Source organism: Teleopsis dalmanni, chromosome 1, assembly GCF_002237135.1.
Source record: "Teleopsis dalmanni isolate 2A chromosome 1, ASM223713v2, whole genome shotgun sequence".
NCBI lineage: Eukaryota > Metazoa > Arthropoda > Insecta > Diptera > Diopsidae > Teleopsis > Teleopsis dalmanni.
This window is the reverse complement of record NC_051846.1, coordinates 46987531-47007310: the sequence shown is the minus strand read 5'-3', so window position 1 is coordinate 47007310 and position 19780 is coordinate 46987531. Positions and strand designations below refer to the sequence as shown.

The window sequence follows — 19780 nt, the reverse complement described above, 5'->3', positions numbered from 1 at the left end:
ATTTCGTACTAAAAAAATTTTTAACAGTTAAATATCAAACTGGGTGACTCAGTTTTGTTTGAAAGGTGGACACTAGTTAAGAAAACATACGCCATATATTAAAGTTTTTCTTCGATAAAGGCTTAAACAAAAGCCAGACTGCAAAAAATGTTAATAGTGTTTATGGTTCTGATACTTTAACAGCCAATCATGCGCAATTTTAGTTTCGTCGATTCCGTTCCGGTAATTTCAATGTCAAAGATGCACCATGCACTGGAACGAAATTGCTGAGTCCGTCCTGCTGTTGTCATGTAAGCATGACAAGAGCTAAAGATTGCACAAAAACTAAAAACCATTTGCAACAATTTGAATATGGCGGGATACAAAAAGATACTCAATGTTTAGACGCCATTCCATCGGCGAATCGCTATTGAATTGCAACAAAATCGACCCATTTCTGAAGCGGTTGGTGACGAGTGAATCACTTACGACAACGCCAAGCGAAAATGGTCGTGATCGAATCGCGGTGAGCTGGCTGAATTGGTAATTAGTGACCAAGCCAGGATTGACTGCCAGGAAGGTTTTGCTGTGTGTTTTGTGGTATTGGCAGGGAATCATCTAATATGAGCTGCTCCTCTACAGCAAAAGTCTACTCGGATGTGTACTGCCAGCTTTGAACAATAGGGGAGCAATTTCGTTCTATTAGGGCAACGTCAGGCCACACATATCGATCATGTATCGCCAAAACCTCCGGGAGCTTGGTTGGGGAGTTTTTATACATCCATTTTATATTCCAAATGCAAATATAATGGGTTTCTTTTTACTACACCTATTATTAATTGACACTTTTTGTTTATGGATTGCAGCGGAATATAAAATATTATCCACAGTTTTGAAGTGGAGATTATTTAAACGTAGCTTGATACTGCTGCATAATGCAATGCATCGCTTTTAATTGCACATCATGATTTTGAATTTGAAAGTTTTAAATGTATATAGTAGATTCTGTTGTATTAATTGCATATATCTCGTTTTACATTGCTACCTATGTGTCTTCCTCCGCCTAATTACAATTCTGAAGTATATAATAATACACAGTTTCGAAGCGGGCATTATCTGAACTCATATTCATTGGTAGAGATTTGGATTTTATTATTACCCATTTTTCTCAATATCAGATCTTTTTACGCCATCGTTTGGTTTTAGGTTGAAGACAGCTGTTGTATTCATCACGTCAGATTTAGTTATATTATAAATAGTATTATAACTAATTATAGTATTTATTAAATACATTACCTGCTATTATAAATAATTAAAAAAGTAAAAAAAGTAAAAAATTATTCAAGTACAACCACTAATCTTTCCATACCAAAGTAAACGTTTGTTTATTAGTAAAAAGTTGTTTCAAGATAAAGTTTTTACCTTGTTTTACCAAATATAATTTTAGAACATTACTTTTAAAAAATTATTTCAAATTATAATAGGCGAATGTAAACAAAGCGCCATGCTTTCGCTTATTTATAGTGTATACTACTAATATGTTATGTTAATCAACTCAGGAAGGAATGAAGTTTCCGATCCCCATAACAAAGCATATTTATTATTTAACGATTGTTGTTTACTGCGCAAAGTAAATCTTTTGTCGCGTTATTCCATAATTTATATTGATGGGTATTTAATGCTCTCTCAATCAATTCGGCTCTAGTGTTGACATATATGCGCCCAATTTGTATTTCAATTTGAAAATTTAAAAATTTGTTGAAATCATTAGTCACTTCCAAGCTGTAAATGCGTGAAAATATTTGAATTGAGTGTGAGTGATTTCCCCACTTCTGACTTGCAGCAATCAGAGGCAGAGGATGCACTGCGTTCACTTACCTACCGACACTGGCTGGCGTTAATGGACTCACCGTATGCCGTAAAGATTGTAGCAAAGTAAATATAAACAAACGGAAAGCAAATGCGTTGCGCACTGGCCTGGCCTGGCTAGGCGGTCGATCTTCATAGTAAAAAGTGTCGACTTGCTGAATTCCAAGTTTGTCGAATCATTGTTCTGTGCCGGAAATGAGAAAATTTTTGTTTCTTTCTATGTGTACATGGTATATATTCTTTTTTTTTCCTTCCCAATAATAATGTATTTTATGTATGGAAAAAATTGCGTGCTAAAGAGCCGCGAAAGCAATGAGAAAACAATGACGACACAGTGGAATACTAATTAAGTGTTAAACAGCAAAAATATCAAAACTGTTTTTTTTTTATATATTTTAAAATTAATATTAATATTATTTAAGTTATAAGGTATAAAGTATAAACTATATAAATCTAAAAACATGCGCATTAAATGTTTACAAAAAGTTTTACACTAAATTTTTTCTTTACATTCTATTTTTAGTGAATCCCATTTGTACACTAAAAGCGTAACGGACCAAGACGAATCCATCCAATAACTGCGTCACATTAATATTAAACAAAAGTTATTAATAATAAATTAACAAACGAAATTAGGTTCAAATCAATTTATTAAATTAAGCAAACCAACAACAAAAGGTAGTAAATCATAAGTTGAAGGCACAGCGATTAAAAAAGTATCTCACAATCACAATGGAAACTTGAAATGCTTGAACGTTTTCGTTTAAGTAACCTGAGTTCACGTTTTCGATTTCGGGGCACAGAACTGGCGCGCGACAAGAAACAACGTCAACAATGCGTAACTGTATTATTTCTAGATGACACCACGCACACCTTTCGGATAGAGGTAATTAAGACATACCATACACTACGAATATAAGGCATATCTAGTAGTTATTCTACATACAATCGTATATGCTAAAATAAATATAATTTATGGTTTTTAAGAGTTTCTTACATCTATAAAATTATTTTTATTTATTTTTTATTTTATTTTTAAATTAAATTTTATTGCTTTAATTTTTATAATGAATTTCATATTAATATTAGAAATAATTAAAACATAACATTTCATTAAAATTGAATAACAACTAAAAACAATTAATCATAAATTAGAAAGTATCTTCGATAAATTTATTCAAACAAATATTTACGATGTTAAATATTTTTGTTCATTATTATATTCATTGTATTTCTCTCCTGATGTTATTAACCAATTTAACCAATTTACTCCACGTAAAATTTTATATTTTCAAATATATTTTATAGACAATCACCACTAATCATAAAATATATTTCATTTCATTTTAAACACGCGTGTTTATTGATGAGCTTTATAGTTTATGAACTGCTAATGTACGCCCATTTCAGCTGCAAAGTGCATAATTTGCTGCTAAAAAATAGACATGCAATATCTTTCATGTGTTATTCAATTGATGGGTTAATTGCAGAAAACATTTTATTATTACTTGGAAAATTGAATATTATAGTCCGGTAAAATAATATCTCAACATTTAACGAACTATTAACGAGAACTAGCTACTTTCCGCTATAATGGAAGGTATAGCTTTTAGAAGGAAGGTATAAAATGCTTATTTTCCTATAGGGATTTTTACTCTGTCTTGAAAAGTCATTGCAAGGTGCACGAACAACTCTGTTGCAGAATTACAACATCAAAATGAAACATCTGTTTTTGCAGCAGTCTTGGTCTACTCCAAGTTCTCCCATTCAACAACATTTTCAACTTTGCCAAAGCTTGACGGTGGTTTTTAAACCTCTGCGTTTTTCCTACACCAAAAGGCCTAAGTGAATCCATTTTGATTGCTCTTTGGAACCTAACCAAACTAAAATATATACAAAGATCTTAACATTTCTTATGTAAGAAATAAAATAGATAAATCCAATACAACTTATTGTTCATCGGAAAATGTCTACATATACGAAAGCATCTACAACACCTTTACTTGCCGTCATATTTACACATTTAAGCTCAATAGTGACATCCAGATAAATACAATTCTCCTCTTTTGATAATATTTGCAAATTTAAGGTATCTTAGAGATATCTATATAGATATCGTTAATACTATTTTTTCTTTCGTAAGTTTATATTAAATGTAGAAACACCCGCAGTAAGATATCTTCAAATTCCAAATAAAATTAAAAAAGAAAAAAATGTCCATGCGATTAAGATCTGCAGTTTTTAAAGTGATTTACATGCGTGATCCCAAGTAACACGATATTGAATCACCTGAAGTAACACATTCAGAGCATGTTCTTTTGATTCTTTTATTGTAAGATAAATCATTCTTTTTTAATACTATATATAATTCCTACGATAAAGAAGAACTTGTTAAATCAGTGAACGAGTGCGTTTGTCTCTAGACTACTGTTTTTTATTGTGTTTCGCCCACTTCCGCGTTTCTGCACCCTTCGGGCATCATTTTCTAATGTGCGTTAGAATTATCTTGGTGCTGTTGGTAACTATTTTCCATAAAATGTAAAAAATACTCTTGTAGGTTATTTTCACCAAACTCTCGAAGAATTTGGTTGTGTTATTGTACAGACTTAAGCTTCAACAAACGGTTTCTAATTCCTCAACTCACTCCAGCATTTTTCCAAAATAAAAATCAACCACACACTTGTGTTCTGCAATGCGTGCGATCTGCTATAAAACGCTTAACCCACTTCTGAAAACTACTAGAAATGTGAATTATTAAGAAGAAATCGACAACCTTCCACTTTACCTACCTACCTAGTAGCTGCTGTTTTAATTAACCTTCTGAAGTGAACTAGTTTCTTACATTTTAAGAGAGCTCTCCTACAATATCATTAATTATGATCAACTTATGTTATATATCTTCGAGTTTCAATAGGTCCATATTGCCCAAAAACCTCTGGTTTATAGTAGTAAATTTATTGATATCTTACTTCCCATTGCATATCCATATTGGATTAATTTTGACGCTAGTTTCTTAAACAATTTTCCTTTTTATATAAACTAGAAGAACTATATCAACAATCAGATATCAGTACTTAAAATATTAACTTAAAACTGTCATAATAAGAATATATTTATTCACGTCTACCTTCTGTCACATATCCAATAAAATTTCTTTGGGTCATTTAAGTATTCCTTAAATTAACTTCTGGAATAAAGTTCAAAATCGATTCAACATCGGAAAAACTTATCAATTTTTTTTTTAACTTAATTAGAAAATATGAAAACTAGTAATTGTGGGCGTATTATTGCAGTTTTATAGAAATTATTAGTAACCACAGGTTTTAAGTTGCTTAAAATATGATAACTCATTTGCCTGATAATTGAGAAAGCGATGACGCACTTTCAAAAATAAATTATATTTTTAATCAGTTTACGCTTTTTGGTGTTTATTTTTCGATAAAATCAATGCAATGCCAATGACATCATGTGCCAGTATTATATTGTATTTTATTGTATTGAAACTTATATATAAAGCTAAATTAAATAATAAATCATAAACTAATTAATTTTTTAGAAACGTGCAAAAGGGTCTGAAATACTAAATCAGGTATTTCAGTTTCTTGAACTATCCGAAAAGGACTACTTTGGCCTGCTCTTTCCACAGAAACCGGGAGATGTGGTTGTAAGTACTCCAATCTATTTCTGTTTAATTACAATTAATTTTTGTTTTTTTATTATTAATTTAAGAGATGGGTCGATCCACACAAGCAATTCAAAAAACAATGTGGTAGCGTTGCTTTAGATAACGACGCTGTACCATTGTTAGAATTTAGAGTTAAGGTTGGTACTAAAACAAATGACAATGTATATAAAAATAATAAAAAAAATTTTATTCTTATCAGTTTTATGTAAGTGATCCCAGTCGTCTGCAGGAAGAGTATACACGTTATCAATTTTATTTGCAAATAAAACGAAACATATTTTTAACAAAACTGCCATGCTCCATTAATACACAATGTCTCCTTGCCAGCTATACTGTGCAATGTAAGGGCAATGACACTTTTCAATTGTGTTTAGATTGATTACTAATTAAATTATTTGTTAATTTGATTTTAGCTGAATTGGGAGACTTTAATCCAATTGAACACCAGACAGGTTATTTAAGTAATATGCAACTGTTGGTGGAACAAACTGCCGATGCTGAACGTAAAGTTTCTGAGTTGCATAAATTACATAGAGGACAATTACCAGCTGATGCAGAATATAATTACTTGGAACATGCGAAACGTTTGGATTTATATGGCATTGACTTGCATAAAGCGACGGTAAAAGTAAAATCTTTTAAAATTTCTAAATTAGTTATGAGTTGTAAATAAGTGTAGGACGTCAATTAACGAAAAAAAAGAGAATACAAATATATACATTAAAAAATGTAGGATTAGCATTATGTCGATATGAATATTGAAAGACTTATAATTTCTCTTTAAATCGAATCAGATAGATCAGATAAATTGTCCATGATAACCACACAGTCATGGTCACGTGTGGGTGACCATACCACAAACGTGGTCAACATTAATTTCACCAAATTTGAAATTAGTGTTGTTTTCAATGTAAATTAGAAATATTCTCCAGTTTTAAAGACTAAAAAGAAATTTCAATTAAATAATTATATATGTATATATGTAGTGGATATATGTAGCTATAATTTTGCCTCTTAAATTTACGTACAACCAAAATATATCAAAAAAAAATATAACTGCACGAAGTTGACAATAGTTATTTAACTCTGAATACTATGTCTTCATGATCATAATCAGAAAGATCGTACAACTGCCGTGACCATTCATCGCATAAACTGTATACGGTCTAATATTTGGCACACGCTAATAAAAATCATATATTTAGCTATCCCTGTACTAGAATAATATGTGTTCTAGTTTTGATAGTATGATTTATATAAAAACTAGTAAAAGTGGAAGATTACATTTATCTTAGAGTTACCGTGACAAATAAACAAAAATACTTATAACGAAACAAAATCGTACTTTAGTATTTCCTCATTTGTCACGATTTTATTTCACTGTAGTTTCTAACAAGTATCCTTACACCTATATACATAAAAAGAGTTGCTTAAAACACAAAAGATTGTTGAGCTTTCTGAGGTTGGAATATAGCCTCCTTCGATTTTTTAGTAGATTGCAGTTTTCCATTCAAAAACTATATACGTGTTTATCTTTCATCTATTTGTTTTATTTATTATATACAGTAATCCCCCTATTTCGCAGTAGATTGGTTCCACGTTATAGGGGTAATCCTGTATACCCCGTAAACACACATGCAAAGGTACGCGAAGCTAATTATGAACTGAATAAATCCCCACGTTATATGGGGGAATGCCCGTGTTATACGGAGGATTGAAATCGCGTTATATGGGTGCTCCGTTATAGAGAGCATTACTGTACATATGTATATTATTTTATTAATTTCTTTTATATACCATGTATAAATACAATTGTCTCTAATTCTTTTCTTCTTATCTATTGCAGGATTCTAATGGCAAGGAATTACAACTAGGCGTTTCGGCTTTGGGTTTATTGGTGTTTCAAAATGGTTTACGTGTAAATACGTTTTCCTGGTCCAAAATGGTAAAGGTATCTTTTAAACGTAAGGATTTCTTCATTCAATTAAGAAGAGAACCAGTAAGTTAGCAAATAAAAAAACATTCTACACTAAATAAATTCAATACAATACTATATTATTTATTATTTTTAGTCGGAAAGTTACGATACTTTACTTGGATTCAGCATGTGTTCTCATAAGCATGCAAAAGCCTTATGGAAATCATGTGTGGAACATCACTCATTCTTTCGTCTTAAACGACCTCATCGTTTGCCTCGTTTTCTCAATATCAGTTTAGGTTCAAAGTAAGTCATTAAAAACACATTAATGAGAGACACATTGAAGAAACACATTTAATAAAAGTTCAAATTGCTTTTCGTTTCCACATAGATTCTATTATTCCGGTCGCACTGAATTGCAAGCAGTACAAGAATCTAAACAGCGTGGTAAAATACACAAAGCCTTTGTACGTTCGCCTAGTAAACGACTTATAACAGCTGGTTCAGCAGCAGCATCACCATTAGCAAATGGTGGCAGTGCCTCTGATAGTAATGGTAGTGTTTCGTATAATGGTAAAGCACCGTCCGCACTGGTACCGCATACGTCCATTTTAACAATAACAAAAACTACACGTCCTCATGACAATAAAGTCACATCCAAACAAACTGAATCAATTCCACGCAAAGCCTGGGAACAGCAAAGCGATGAATACGATATACAATTGTGAGTGAAAATCATATTCATTTATATATTCAGTTTATATAAAATTATTACTAATTGTATTTATAATATTTATTGGTTTACATTAAATAAATTTTAATGTTTATAAATTCCAGAGATGCTGGTTTTATTGAGCACTGTACACGTCGTTTCGATTCATCACCAATACCGCCAGCTTACAGTTCCGGTAATCGCAGTCCATTACCAACAAGTAACACAAATTTAGGTCCACCAATTACCACGCTTATCAATGGTACTTCGACCATGTCGCCAGATAGCGGTAGTGATTTGATTACAATACGCTTGCAAGCAGATGAACAGGGTCGATTCGGTTTCAATGTCAAAGGTGGCATCGATTTAAGTTTACCAGTTCAGGTATCTAAGGTAGTGCCGAACACTCCAGCAGATCGTTGTATACCAAGAGTTTGTGAAGGTGACGAAGTTGTTATGATAAATGGCCGCGACGTACATGGTTTAAAACATGAGCAAGTTGTAACTATGATACGCGAAAGCCGTACACACCGCAATGGCGAATTACTGTTAACCGTAAGACCAAACTCCCTAGTAACAATGTTAGAAGAAGAGCCCTTATATCAGTATGTCCCTGAAAATGATGAAATAGGTTCACATTCGAATTTGTTAGATGGTGATGCATTGTTTACGCAAAGCTTGTTGTTACTTAGTGATGGTTTAGCTTCAGGTGCCCTACTAGCACAGTATGAACTAATGTATCGCAAGAATCCAGATTTGGCAATAACAGAAGCTAAGAAACCAGATAATATTGCCAAAAATCGTTATCGTGACATATCTCCATGTAAGTTAATGAAAATTATTACATAGAAATATTTGATTATGAAATTATACTTTTAAATAGATGACTGTACACGTGTATCGTTGGTAAACTCTTTAACTGGTGACTATATTAATGCAAATTACGTTAATATGGAAATACCAGGTGGTGTGGTAAACCGTTACATAGCCACACAGGGTCCATTGGCTACCACTACAGTTGATTTTTGGCGTATGGTACAGCAAGAGAGCAGTCATCTTGTTGTTATGCTTACTACAGTTATGGAAGCTGGCCGTCAAAAATGTCATCAGTATTGGCCAGTAACTGGGGATGAACTACAACTTGGCGATGGTTTTTCTATTAAATGTTTGAGTGAAAAACCTGATGAAACTGGTAGTTTTGTTTTTCGTGAATTTGTTCTTTGTGACAAACGAACGGGTGAGCAGCGTCACATTCAACATATGCAATATTTAGCTTGGCCAGATCACTGTGTACCCTCCGATCCAAATTTGTTTTTGGAATTTACGGAGCGTGTACGAGCAGCACGTAATAAAACCTTGTTGCAGGAAATCGAAGAAAGTCTGAAACAAGTGCGTTTGCTAGATGCTGATGCAGATGAAAATGGAGGCCTTATGACTGAACGCAAATGTGCTGCAAGCAATGGCGTCACACCAGAAGATGAAACACCTGTGTCAACAAGTGTACATCAGTGAGTTTAATCTCATTAACAGTAAATAATATTGTACAATACTGATTACATTATTTTACAGGTGCATAAGTGCCGCTAATCCTCCTGTGATAGTACATTGTTCTGCTGGAATAGGTCGCACCGGTGTGCTTATACTTATGGATACAGCTTTAGCGTTGATGGAAACACGTGAACCTGTTTATCCATTAGATATTGTGCGTACAATGCGGGATCAACGTGCTTGTATGGTGCAAAATGTGGTAAGTATTTTATTTTATTCATATTATTATTATTTTTAATATGATTTGAATATATATTTTTTTTTAAATATAATTAAATATTTTTGTTTTTAATAACATTATTAATTATATTTAATTTGATTTGTAACGATTTGTAAATTATGACAAGAGAAACTATTTTCTTGAATATAAACTATTATTTTGCAATATAATTTCCATTATTATATTATATATATATTTATTATTTATTATTTATTAATATATCATTTTTAATATTTATTAATAATTATATATATATATATCACTTTTAATATTTATTAATAATTATTATTATATATTATCTATATTATATATTATATATCATTTATTATATTTGTTATTAAATATAATATTTCATTTTTTATATTTATTATTAATTATATATTTTTTATTCAATTTCAATTATATTAATATTCTATATATTTTATATTATATATATATATATCAGTGACGACGCGTGCCCTATCTGGAAGGGTGTGCGGCCCTTCTTTAATGTTGTTTTTACATGTACCACTTATATTAAAATATATGAGATCTTTTATTAATAATAACTATATTATATAAGGCAACAATATAGTCGCAATATTATATTACCAATTCATTAACAAAATAACATATTAAACAAAATAAATTAATAATTTATATATAAATTTAATATTATATCAATATGGAAGAAACTAAACTTTTCATATACTTGTAACATCAAACCAACTTTTTTCAAACAAAAGAGTTTGTACTTGGAAACATACATGTTTATGCAGTGATGAAACAAAATCAAACCCACTTGCAACGTATAAATGTGCGCACAAGTACCCCGCACAGTAAGAACAGAAATTTGTTGGTGCTACTGTTAAAAGGGGAGAGACGAAATGTGATAGAAATGTATGCTGAGATGAGCTGCAAACTTCAGCCGCTCATGCAACCACTTTGGCAAATCATCATGTTGGATTCGTATGCGTGCAGTTGATATTCGAATAGAACAGAAAATTACTCTCATACAATTCCCACTATATAAATCTCTATTTCTGATATTATGAACGGGAGTACACGCACATTATTTTGTTCATATGCAATGTATGAATGTGCGGCCAACTTCTTTGCACACAAAGGGGAGAGACGAAGTAAAATAGAAATGTTCTGTGATTTGAGCTGCAAATATATGAGCACAACTAACAAGTATAGCGGCTAACAGAAGCAAATTGATTAAGTTTTCATAGACAATTATATTTAATTGTTTTTGCCAAAACTTTAAAAATATATATATGGAAATGTAATAAATAATAATAATTCTTGATGTGAAGATACATAATAAATTTATATACCTATGTTATTTGACATTTTGCAAGTTATGTTAGGGTGTTCACCGCACACCTCCGCACCTTAGAGCAATCGTCACTGGTATATAGTATATATAATATAGTATATATTTTTTATTCAATTTCAATTATATTCAATATTCAATTCAATATTTTATATATATGCTATATATATATTATGCATATGTATATTATATATTTTTTATATATATTATATATAAATTTTATATAAAATATCAATTTTATATATTTATATGTTTGTTTTATATATATTATATATATTTTAAATTATATATTTTTTAAATACATTTATTCTTCTGATAAGTTAATTAAAAAACGGATTAGCATTTCTAAATTTTTTAAAGAAAGAAATATCAAATATTTGGAATATATTCGATAGTCGTCGTCGAGAACGTATAATGAATGTCAATAAAAAAAGATAGTGACACAATATCAAAATACGTTTCAAAAACTATAATAATCATAAATAAATTAATAAAAATTTGATTTTTGTTTTTCAGAGCCAATACCGTTTTGTGTGCGAGTGTATTTGTGCAGCTTATATGAAAATGTCACGCAGTAGTGGAGTTATTGGTGTTGAGGATGAACAACATTAACACATAGATAATAAATTTAATCTAGATACAAAAACAACAAACTGCTATTTTTAAATTATAGTATATCAATTATATATAACAATTATAGTATATATCCACATTATATACGGTTATTTACACAAATATCAATTTGTCGATAATCATTTTGAAGTAGAAATTAAATGTCTTCTAATTAGAATTTTTAACGAATCTATTGATTTATATATATATATATGTACTCTTAGAATGATTTATTTTAAAGCAAACATATTTGCAATTCAATTTCATTAATACAATTTATAATTTTTGTTATATTATTCTCCAATATTTTGTTATATATCTTTTGCAACGATAAACGCATTTAAAATTCGTTTTTTAATATTAAAACCCGTATTGAGTATTACAATTATTATTAAAATTAAGTTAAAAGCAGTTTTGAATTGTATGAATATTTATCTTTTCCAAATTCGTTACTGATCCGATTCTTCTTAACTAAACTCTCGACTTTTGCTTCTAATCTCTAATAATGAAGGGCAATAATTGAATTTAAACATAAGTGCTGAAACACAATTCTAAATTTTTTGATATAGAAATAACACGCAAATCTAGAGAATTAAGATTAAACAGTTATTAAATTTACCTATATAATATGCAATTAATGTACGTATACAAAATTATAAACAAATACACTTTCGTGTATATATTTATACTTAATTAGTATATAAAATTAAACTGTTAGTATTCTAGCACCAAATAAAATATTTATGCTAAAATTTACATATTTATTGTAGTTATCGGAAATTAGTAAAACAAAATATTATATAATTGTAAATGTTTATTATAAAATAAAACATAAAGTAAATAATTTTGTACCTTTAATGTAAAAATTTAATGTTGATGGAAAAAATATTTATAATTTGCTGAAATTCACTCAAGAGCTGCTTCTAAATTCTTTATTTCTTTATATAAATCCTCACGCTCTTCTACTAATTTTCCATATTTCTGTTGTAATTCTTTTTCACGTTCCATTTGACGCCTCACATCTTCTTGTAGTGACTAAAAGAATAAGAATAGTTATTAATCTTAAAAAATTTCACTAAAATTACATAAACCTGAATACTCTACACTAAATAATTTCTACGCACTTGTAATAATTCTAAATACAGTGTATACATAATTTTATAATAAATGAAAATCATTTCGTAAAGCGATGAGTATTGATACAATAAGTTAAAAATACAAAACAACTAACAATCATGGATTCAGAATACCCACGGTTCCAATAATAACTGGATCTACGTCCCGGGGCCACTCGTCGATATCGACGATCAAATGCATTTCAACACCTCCTAAAGGAACTACATAAGCAGCTCCCAGTGGGTTATAACAACAACTTAATACCCACCACCAACAAATCATGGTTGTCATACTTGACAGTATGATTCAAGCGACATAGGGTCACTTGAAGACTCTTAACAACTTGTTTAAGGCGCTCATAGACTGTTCATATGGTAAAGTGGAAAAAAACCCTGCTGGGCACATACAAAGCAATAGAGCATATCTGCCAGATGCACTGAAGTAATCATGCAAAGTCAGTACAACGATTACCTGATCCCATGTTACATGTTAAACACCGTCATCGTCCTGATCACCACCGTCTGATATCTCTAACCATGCTAGTATACAGTTCTTATTTTTCATTCAAAGTACGATTTTTTAAACGGACTGTTCTCTTAACTGGGAAGTATTAGTAGTTCCTTCTTGTATACTATACGCTGTAAATGCTCTACGCTGTCATTAAGAGAAGGAATCTGATTTATAGGTTTTAGCTTGAACGCTAAGAACCAGTGTTAATTCCAATCTACTGTGTAGATTTAAAAAACCTCTAATAAATCATTAAAATATACAGTACTATTATTCCCAAATACCCTAAGAAAATAATCTATGTCTATAATCTATGCTTGATCCCCGCAAACAAAAATTTGAACCTACATCTTTACGTGGTGTATGACGTCGAAATAATAAGTAAATTTATTTAACAGACCACAATCTGACAAGCTTAGAAAAATTATTCAAAAATAATTCGTACATCTATTTTCGGACTGCAATAAAATAATTATCTAACGTTAGAAGACAATAGTTAGAACTGAAGAAAGATGTTTAAGTTTTCCTAATTTTTTAAGGCTAGTGACAGTGATCCTTACGCTTACGTTAATTACGTTAACTGTTAAAATCAAACAAAATATTAAAAAATGAATAGTTAGCCACTATATACTTTGATTATTAATTGAAAATAATTAAAGGGTTTTTAGGTGTCTCATGTCTAGTAGATGGGTTTCTCAATCTCTAATGTAAAATGTAGAAAACAAGCATGTGTTAAAAAATACATAACATCATAATTTGACAACACACATACACACGGACATAATAAAGTTTCATTTTTTTCCAATTATTTGCTATATAACAGAGCCATAATGTTACGATATATGTAGGTATGTTATATTTATAACATTTACTATTAGATTCTGAATAAAATTAAGTATATATTTTGTTGTCAACAGAAGTTTTTCAGAGTAGAATAATATAATTCAACTTATATTTAAAAATAAACTAAAATTAATGTCAGTAAAAACAAAAATATTGACTAATTACTCACCTCAAGTCGTCTTGGTATAGCAACAGCCTCTTGTTTAGCAAGAAACTCGAATGTGGATAGGGCTAACGTGTTTTGTTCGATTTGTTCATAAGTATCTTGCAGTTGTTTTATAAGTGCTTGGGCACGTGCCTGATAACCACCTGTAAGTATTTTTAGTTTTTTCTCGATTTTACCACAACGCTTAGCCTCTTTGGCCATATGCCTACGATTCTGTTCCAAGCGTTTCTCTGCTGATTCCAATCGATCTTTTTTACTTGCTAAATTAGCGCGTGTATAACGATTCTGTGAAGGCAAATAAAGCACTTGACCTAAACATTCTTGCCATACTTGGGAATATACATCCATAGGCAGTTCCCCATGGCCCATACCATCTTTTACAAATTCCATTTCATCTGTTAACATCTTTTTGGCCTGTTCAAGCTCATGTTTTGAAATTTCTTCATATGGATTTGATTTAAAATAACTTTGCAATTGATCCATTTTATTTTGTGATTGTCCAGGCACGGGATCTTTCACTGAATCATATAATAACATTGTTATCATTTCGTGCTTTATAAGCTCCTCAGCTTTTTGTAATTCAGTGAGATTTTGTTTTTCTGATTGCGGACGTAAAATTTTTGTATTTACTTCTGTGGGACGCGGTAATGCCCTTTGTATGGCTTGTGAACGTTTTTCTAATTCCCGTTGACGTTGCGCTTTTTGCTCAGCAATATAACGAGCATCAACATCAGCTTGATCTTCAACCACTGCTACTTCATTACTCTCTACTTGTTCGCTATCATCGTTTTCAGGCACAACAATCTCATAATCGTTGCGGGGAATAGGCAAAGTAGCTAACCCTTCGCGTAGGTTATTTTTTAACTGCATCTGATAGTTTTTATATAATGCAGGAGTATCACTAACATTCAAACTATCTTCCGGATTTATACTAAGCTTATCACGCACGAACAATGGTGTTTGCGTTGCACCTCCACGTGGTGTTTTTCCTACTGGAACAAGTGCGCTTGACATAGGTGTGGCAAATCCTCCTGGTGTACCAGACTCACTACCACGTTGAGTTCTATATTAAATATTCAAATATATATAATATTTATAAAAACAACATTATAATCACTTACCTAAACGGTGTCGCAATGACTGTATTTGGTGTTGCTATCGCTGCAGATTTCGGTAAGGCACCAGAAAAGTCAGACTCATGTAAAGGTGTATTTAAACCACCTTTTAGTGGTGTGTCTACATGTGTCAAGGCCATCATATTCTGTGCTTCTTGCATAATGCGATCTGTGTATGGTGCAGGTGTGCGAGGTGTCGCCGCTACCTGTGGAGTGATAGAGTAATCAGCTAGCAATGCATCATTAGCTTCTATTCCACTTTCTCCTGCAATTTCTTTTGCCATTTCACTTGCTCGACCCATTTTAACAACTTGCTGCAGTTCCATATCAGAAATCTGTGGTTGAGGCAAAACTAATTTCGAGCGTTTACGCTCAGGCTCACTATTTTGCAGCATTGCCATAGGCATTTCATTTTCTTTTCGCTGCTTTAATTTTTGTTTATCTTTTTTACGTTCTCGTTCTTCCTTTTCTGAACGCAATTCACCGTCTAGATCCTGTTGCCTCATTTTATTGAAGTCTGGCTCATGTTTGTCAATTAGTTCCTCCGATGTATCATAAAAGCCAGGAGCTGGACGTTTTTCAAATGGTATTTCTGCATTATAGTCAATTCCTTTGATACGTCTACGATTACCACTGCCAATACCAGCTGCGCGTAATTCACGACGTTTTTGTAACGCAGCTAAACGCCTTGCTTCCTCTAACTGTTTTTCACGTGCCTTACGTTTTGCTTTTTTTCCTTGTGTATTCGCTAGACGTGCACGAGCTTCCGAAAGCATTTCAAGTTCTGTAATAAATTACAAATAATTATTAAATAAATTTATACTAAATATTTTTTTTTATTCACCATCTTCATCCATGTCTCTTGGGTCAGGTCTTGCAGGTTTCGTTTCTGGATTTGGATCAATTTCACCTGGTCGCAATTTTCGTGGATCATCAGTTGCATCTTCGCCATCTTCTTTTCTTTGAGCTTGATCCCTATAACAAAAATACGTAACCATTAATAAACCATAAACTAATAAATATCTCTTTCAAAAATTAGCATATTACATTTAAGATCTTCTCAGTAGAATAAAATATTTGTAATACGAAATAACATTAAAACACGTTTTTTTATTTAAAAAACTACAAATAAAAAATTTAGTAAAACTCTTACAGAAGATATTCATAACGTTCCAAGCACTGCGCAGCGGTTCGTCCAATAATTGGTGCAATTGTGCGCCATTGCGTTGGCATTAGCTTAGCCAAGTGCAATAATTTCTCATCTTCCTCTCGTGACCATTCCGTTTTCTTAATACTTGGATCTAACCACTCATACCAACGCGCTTTACATTGCTTTGCAGATTTCCGATGTAACAGTGAAGCAATACGTGACCATTGATTTTTGCCATATTTCATCACCGCCGCTTTGAGAATTTCATCCTGAGAAAAAAAAAAACAGTTATTAGCCGGTTGCAAAAATTATGCATAATAGGTCTTACTTCGGTATTGCGCCAAACGCCACCTTTAATCATAATACGCGGCATTTTGTCTAATTATTTGACAAAAGTTTATGTTTCAAAGTTAAATGCTGGTATTAATTATAAAAATAAAAATTGTTTTCGGAAAAATAAATTTTCACTGCAGCACAAACTCGGCACCACTCAGAAAACTGACATTTGCAAATAAAATTAAGTGTTGTATAACGACTAATAAGCGTTTTAAAAACCTTAAATCTCGTTTAACTGCGATCATTCATTATATTATTCGAAATATTATATACATATTTATGATTCGTATTTTACTTGTATTCAACCATTCAGACTCTATTATCTGTTTTACAATGAGTTTACTGATCTATTTATATGTATGTAATACCACCAAAATTTGATTTCATTACTCCTATTAATTAAACAGTTAAAAACGTATACGATTGTATGAAAATTATTATATTATTTTGTATGTAATTAACATTGTGTTATTTATAATTTCGATTTATTTCCAATTTATAGTATATTTTAGAAACACTATTAACTAAAGTGAAATCAATATATATTTAGTTTAAAGTTAACAAATAGATGAAAACGAGTTTGACAAATTCAGAAGCAGGTTTCGACGTGTTGGGAACGAATTGGCAGCAAATTGGAAAATCTTATTAATATTTTAGTTTGCTTCATGTTTTTATTTACAATTTTCAAAAACAACAACACTAATTCAAAAGGCAGCAACAACTTAAACATATACGAGTTACTCTGATGCTAAATTTCAGAAAAAATAGGAATTGCAATTGTGTGTGGAACTACATGTTTAATCATTAGACTAATCATTATCTACATTGTATGCAGATTGATAATTTCGTGATGCAACAATATGTTTGTCAAACATCACTGCCATTTTGGAAATTTTATGTTAAATAATAGCATATTTCATTTGCCGGTTGCAAACTCTGAAAAAGTTGCATTCACACCAAAGACAACGTTTGGAAACAAACGAACATTCGCAGGTAATATTACCTGCAAAAATTGGTTTGTGGTAAGAAAAGATCTTAACTCGGCCACTCAAAAAGCTAAAATTTGCAAACAAATATAAGTGTTGCAAAACAAATAATTAAGCTTTGTAAAACATTGAAAATATCGTTAAACTTAAATTATTCTTAAAATTATTATACGAGTAATAATATATATAATTATATATATATACAAGCTGACCGTTTTCAAGATGGACGGCTAACTGAACAGCTGCTGGATTCCGTTCATGAATTAGAAAACCGAAGACACGCCAAGCAGCTTCATTGGAGCTGATGTACCTACCAATTTGGTAGAGCGTAATTTCACCGTTTTTGTTCATTGGAGGAGCATTTACATATGTATTTTCTACTCTAAACACAGCCATATCACTGCCTTTATGGACATACTTATATATTTGATGCTCTTCACAGAACTGCAAAACTCAACATTAATATGATTGTATGTCTTGCTTAGCAGAGGCGAATACGGCACCACCCGCCATTATCCCCCATTATCGGGATTTCTTCGACGATATATTGGATATCCGTCGGTATTTGTTACAGTATCATTAGTGAAATCTTTAAAAAAATTTTTAGTACATTTTCCATCTACCATGCAAGGCGAAGACGAAGACGAAGAAACGAAGTGGATGTAAATTTATATCAAAAAAATAAAAAATTTTTTGTTAAAGCAATAAGGATATTTTTGCTGGGTAGGGACTCCCTAATCACTTTAGTGGTATGAAAAATAGATAGTAGCCGATTCTCAGACCTACTGAATACGCAAATAAAATTTGGTAAAAATCGGTAAAGCCGTTTCGGAGGAGTTCGGTAACTAACATTGTGACATGGACATTTTATATATAAGACCGCAAACAGACATCGTTTGGCCTTGTGACTTATTGATGGTCTTTGCAAATGCCAATCTAATGGAAAATTGAACACATTTGAATTAAATTGAATTAAATTAAAATAAAACTTTTTCGTTTCGGAACTTGCCATTCAAAATGGTGGCTTCGATAATGTTTTTCATCAATTTTTTAATTACCAATCGCGTACTATTGCATAGCCGTGGTGGGTTCAAATTCCGAAGTAAAATAATCGGTGATCCAACTTTCAGTCGTAAAATGTGTGGTGGCATGCCTGGCAAATCCAGTGAGTTTAAAAACTTTGCTGGATAGTTTACAACTTCGTTTTTATCACAAACTGTATCGATCGATTTGTATGATATTAAGTCGCCCGGCAATGTCTGTTTTATCTTGAAATTTAATTCATCAACGTCCATGTTTTTTTGCTGCTAATGGCTCTTTCTGCCAGCCACCCATGATTTATGTATTGTATGTGTACATCTGGAAATACGCGGTCAATGAGAGCATTTTGGGAATCAACGATAGTGCAGAAATTAGGTGGCAGTTTTATGAATTCAGTATTTTCATAGACAACAACTTTTCATATCATAGCAAGTTTTCTTTTTCAAAAATATGAAAAAATTTATGTCAAAAAATTAAAAAAATTTTTGTTAAAGCAATAAAGTTATTTTTGCTGGATAGGGACACCCTAATCACTTTAGCAGTATGAAAAATAGATAGTAGCCGATTCCCAGACCTACTGAATACGCATATAAAATTTGGTAAAAATCGGTAAAGCCGTTTCGGAGGAGTACGGTAACTAACATTTTGAAAATCTTAAT

The 19780-nt window shown here is 31.4% G+C and overlaps 2 protein-coding genes across 6 annotated transcripts in view; one reads left to right on the top strand and one right to left on the bottom strand.

Annotated features, from left to right (window-relative positions):
• LOC119672418 (tyrosine-protein phosphatase non-receptor type 4) overlaps positions 1-12022 on the top strand; it is a 29262-nt gene extending 17240 nt beyond the window's left edge. Inside the window, exons 2-13 of one of the 5 annotated variants that reach the window (XM_038083463.1) lie at positions 2372-2734; positions 5405-5512; positions 5578-5670; positions 5733-5874; positions 5947-6161; positions 7380-7532; positions 7606-7757; positions 7816-8175; positions 8289-8986; positions 9047-9671; positions 9733-9910; positions 11766-12021. In XM_038083463.1, the coding sequence (XP_037939391.1) occupies positions 2594-2734; positions 5405-5512; positions 5578-5670; positions 5733-5874; positions 5947-6161; positions 7380-7532; positions 7606-7757; positions 7816-8175; positions 8289-8986; positions 9047-9671; positions 9733-9910; positions 11766-11861 (2961 nt within the window). In that variant the 5' untranslated portion in view covers positions 2372-2593 and the 3' untranslated portion in view covers positions 11862-12021. Of the gene's footprint in view, positions 1-2371; positions 2735-5235; positions 5343-5404; positions 5513-5577; positions 5671-5732; positions 5875-5946; positions 6162-7379; positions 7533-7605; positions 7758-7815; positions 8176-8288; positions 8987-9046; positions 9672-9732; positions 9911-11765 lie in introns of those variants that run through there. The other 4 variants (XM_038083464.1, XM_038083465.1, XM_038083466.1 and 1 more) reach the window with 4 other exon arrangements.
• Positions 12023-12714: 692 nt separating this feature from the next.
• LOC119672420 (cell division cycle 5-like protein) lies at positions 12715-17422 on the bottom strand. The gene is made up of 6 exons (XM_038083469.1): positions 17087-17422; positions 16762-17027; positions 16453-16583; positions 15615-16392; positions 14497-15556; positions 12715-12896 (listed from the first exon to the last, which is right to left on the bottom strand). Exons 1-6 carry the CDS (start codon positions 17129-17131, stop codon positions 12768-12770), a joined length of 2409 nt encoding a protein of 802 aa, XP_037939397.1. The 5' UTR covers positions 17132-17422; the 3' UTR covers positions 12715-12767.
• Between the last annotated feature and the right edge of the window lie 2358 nt (positions 17423-19780).

What these genes read in the sequence shown, in the direction of transcription:
- LOC119672420 (XM_038083469.1), bottom strand. Translation starts at nt 17,131, where the DNA reads ATGCCGCGTATTATGATTAAAGGTGGCGTTTGGCGCAATACCGAA. An exon ending in GCGTTTGGCGCAATACCGAA is followed by an intron (nt 17,028 to 17,086) that starts GTAAGACCTATT and finishes TTTTTTTCTCAG; the next exon opens with GATGAAATTCTCAAAGCGGC. An exon ending in GAACGTTATGAATATCTTCT is followed by an intron (nt 16,584 to 16,761) that starts GTAAGAGTTTTA and finishes TTTTTGTTATAG; the next exon opens with GGATCAAGCTCAAAGAAAAG.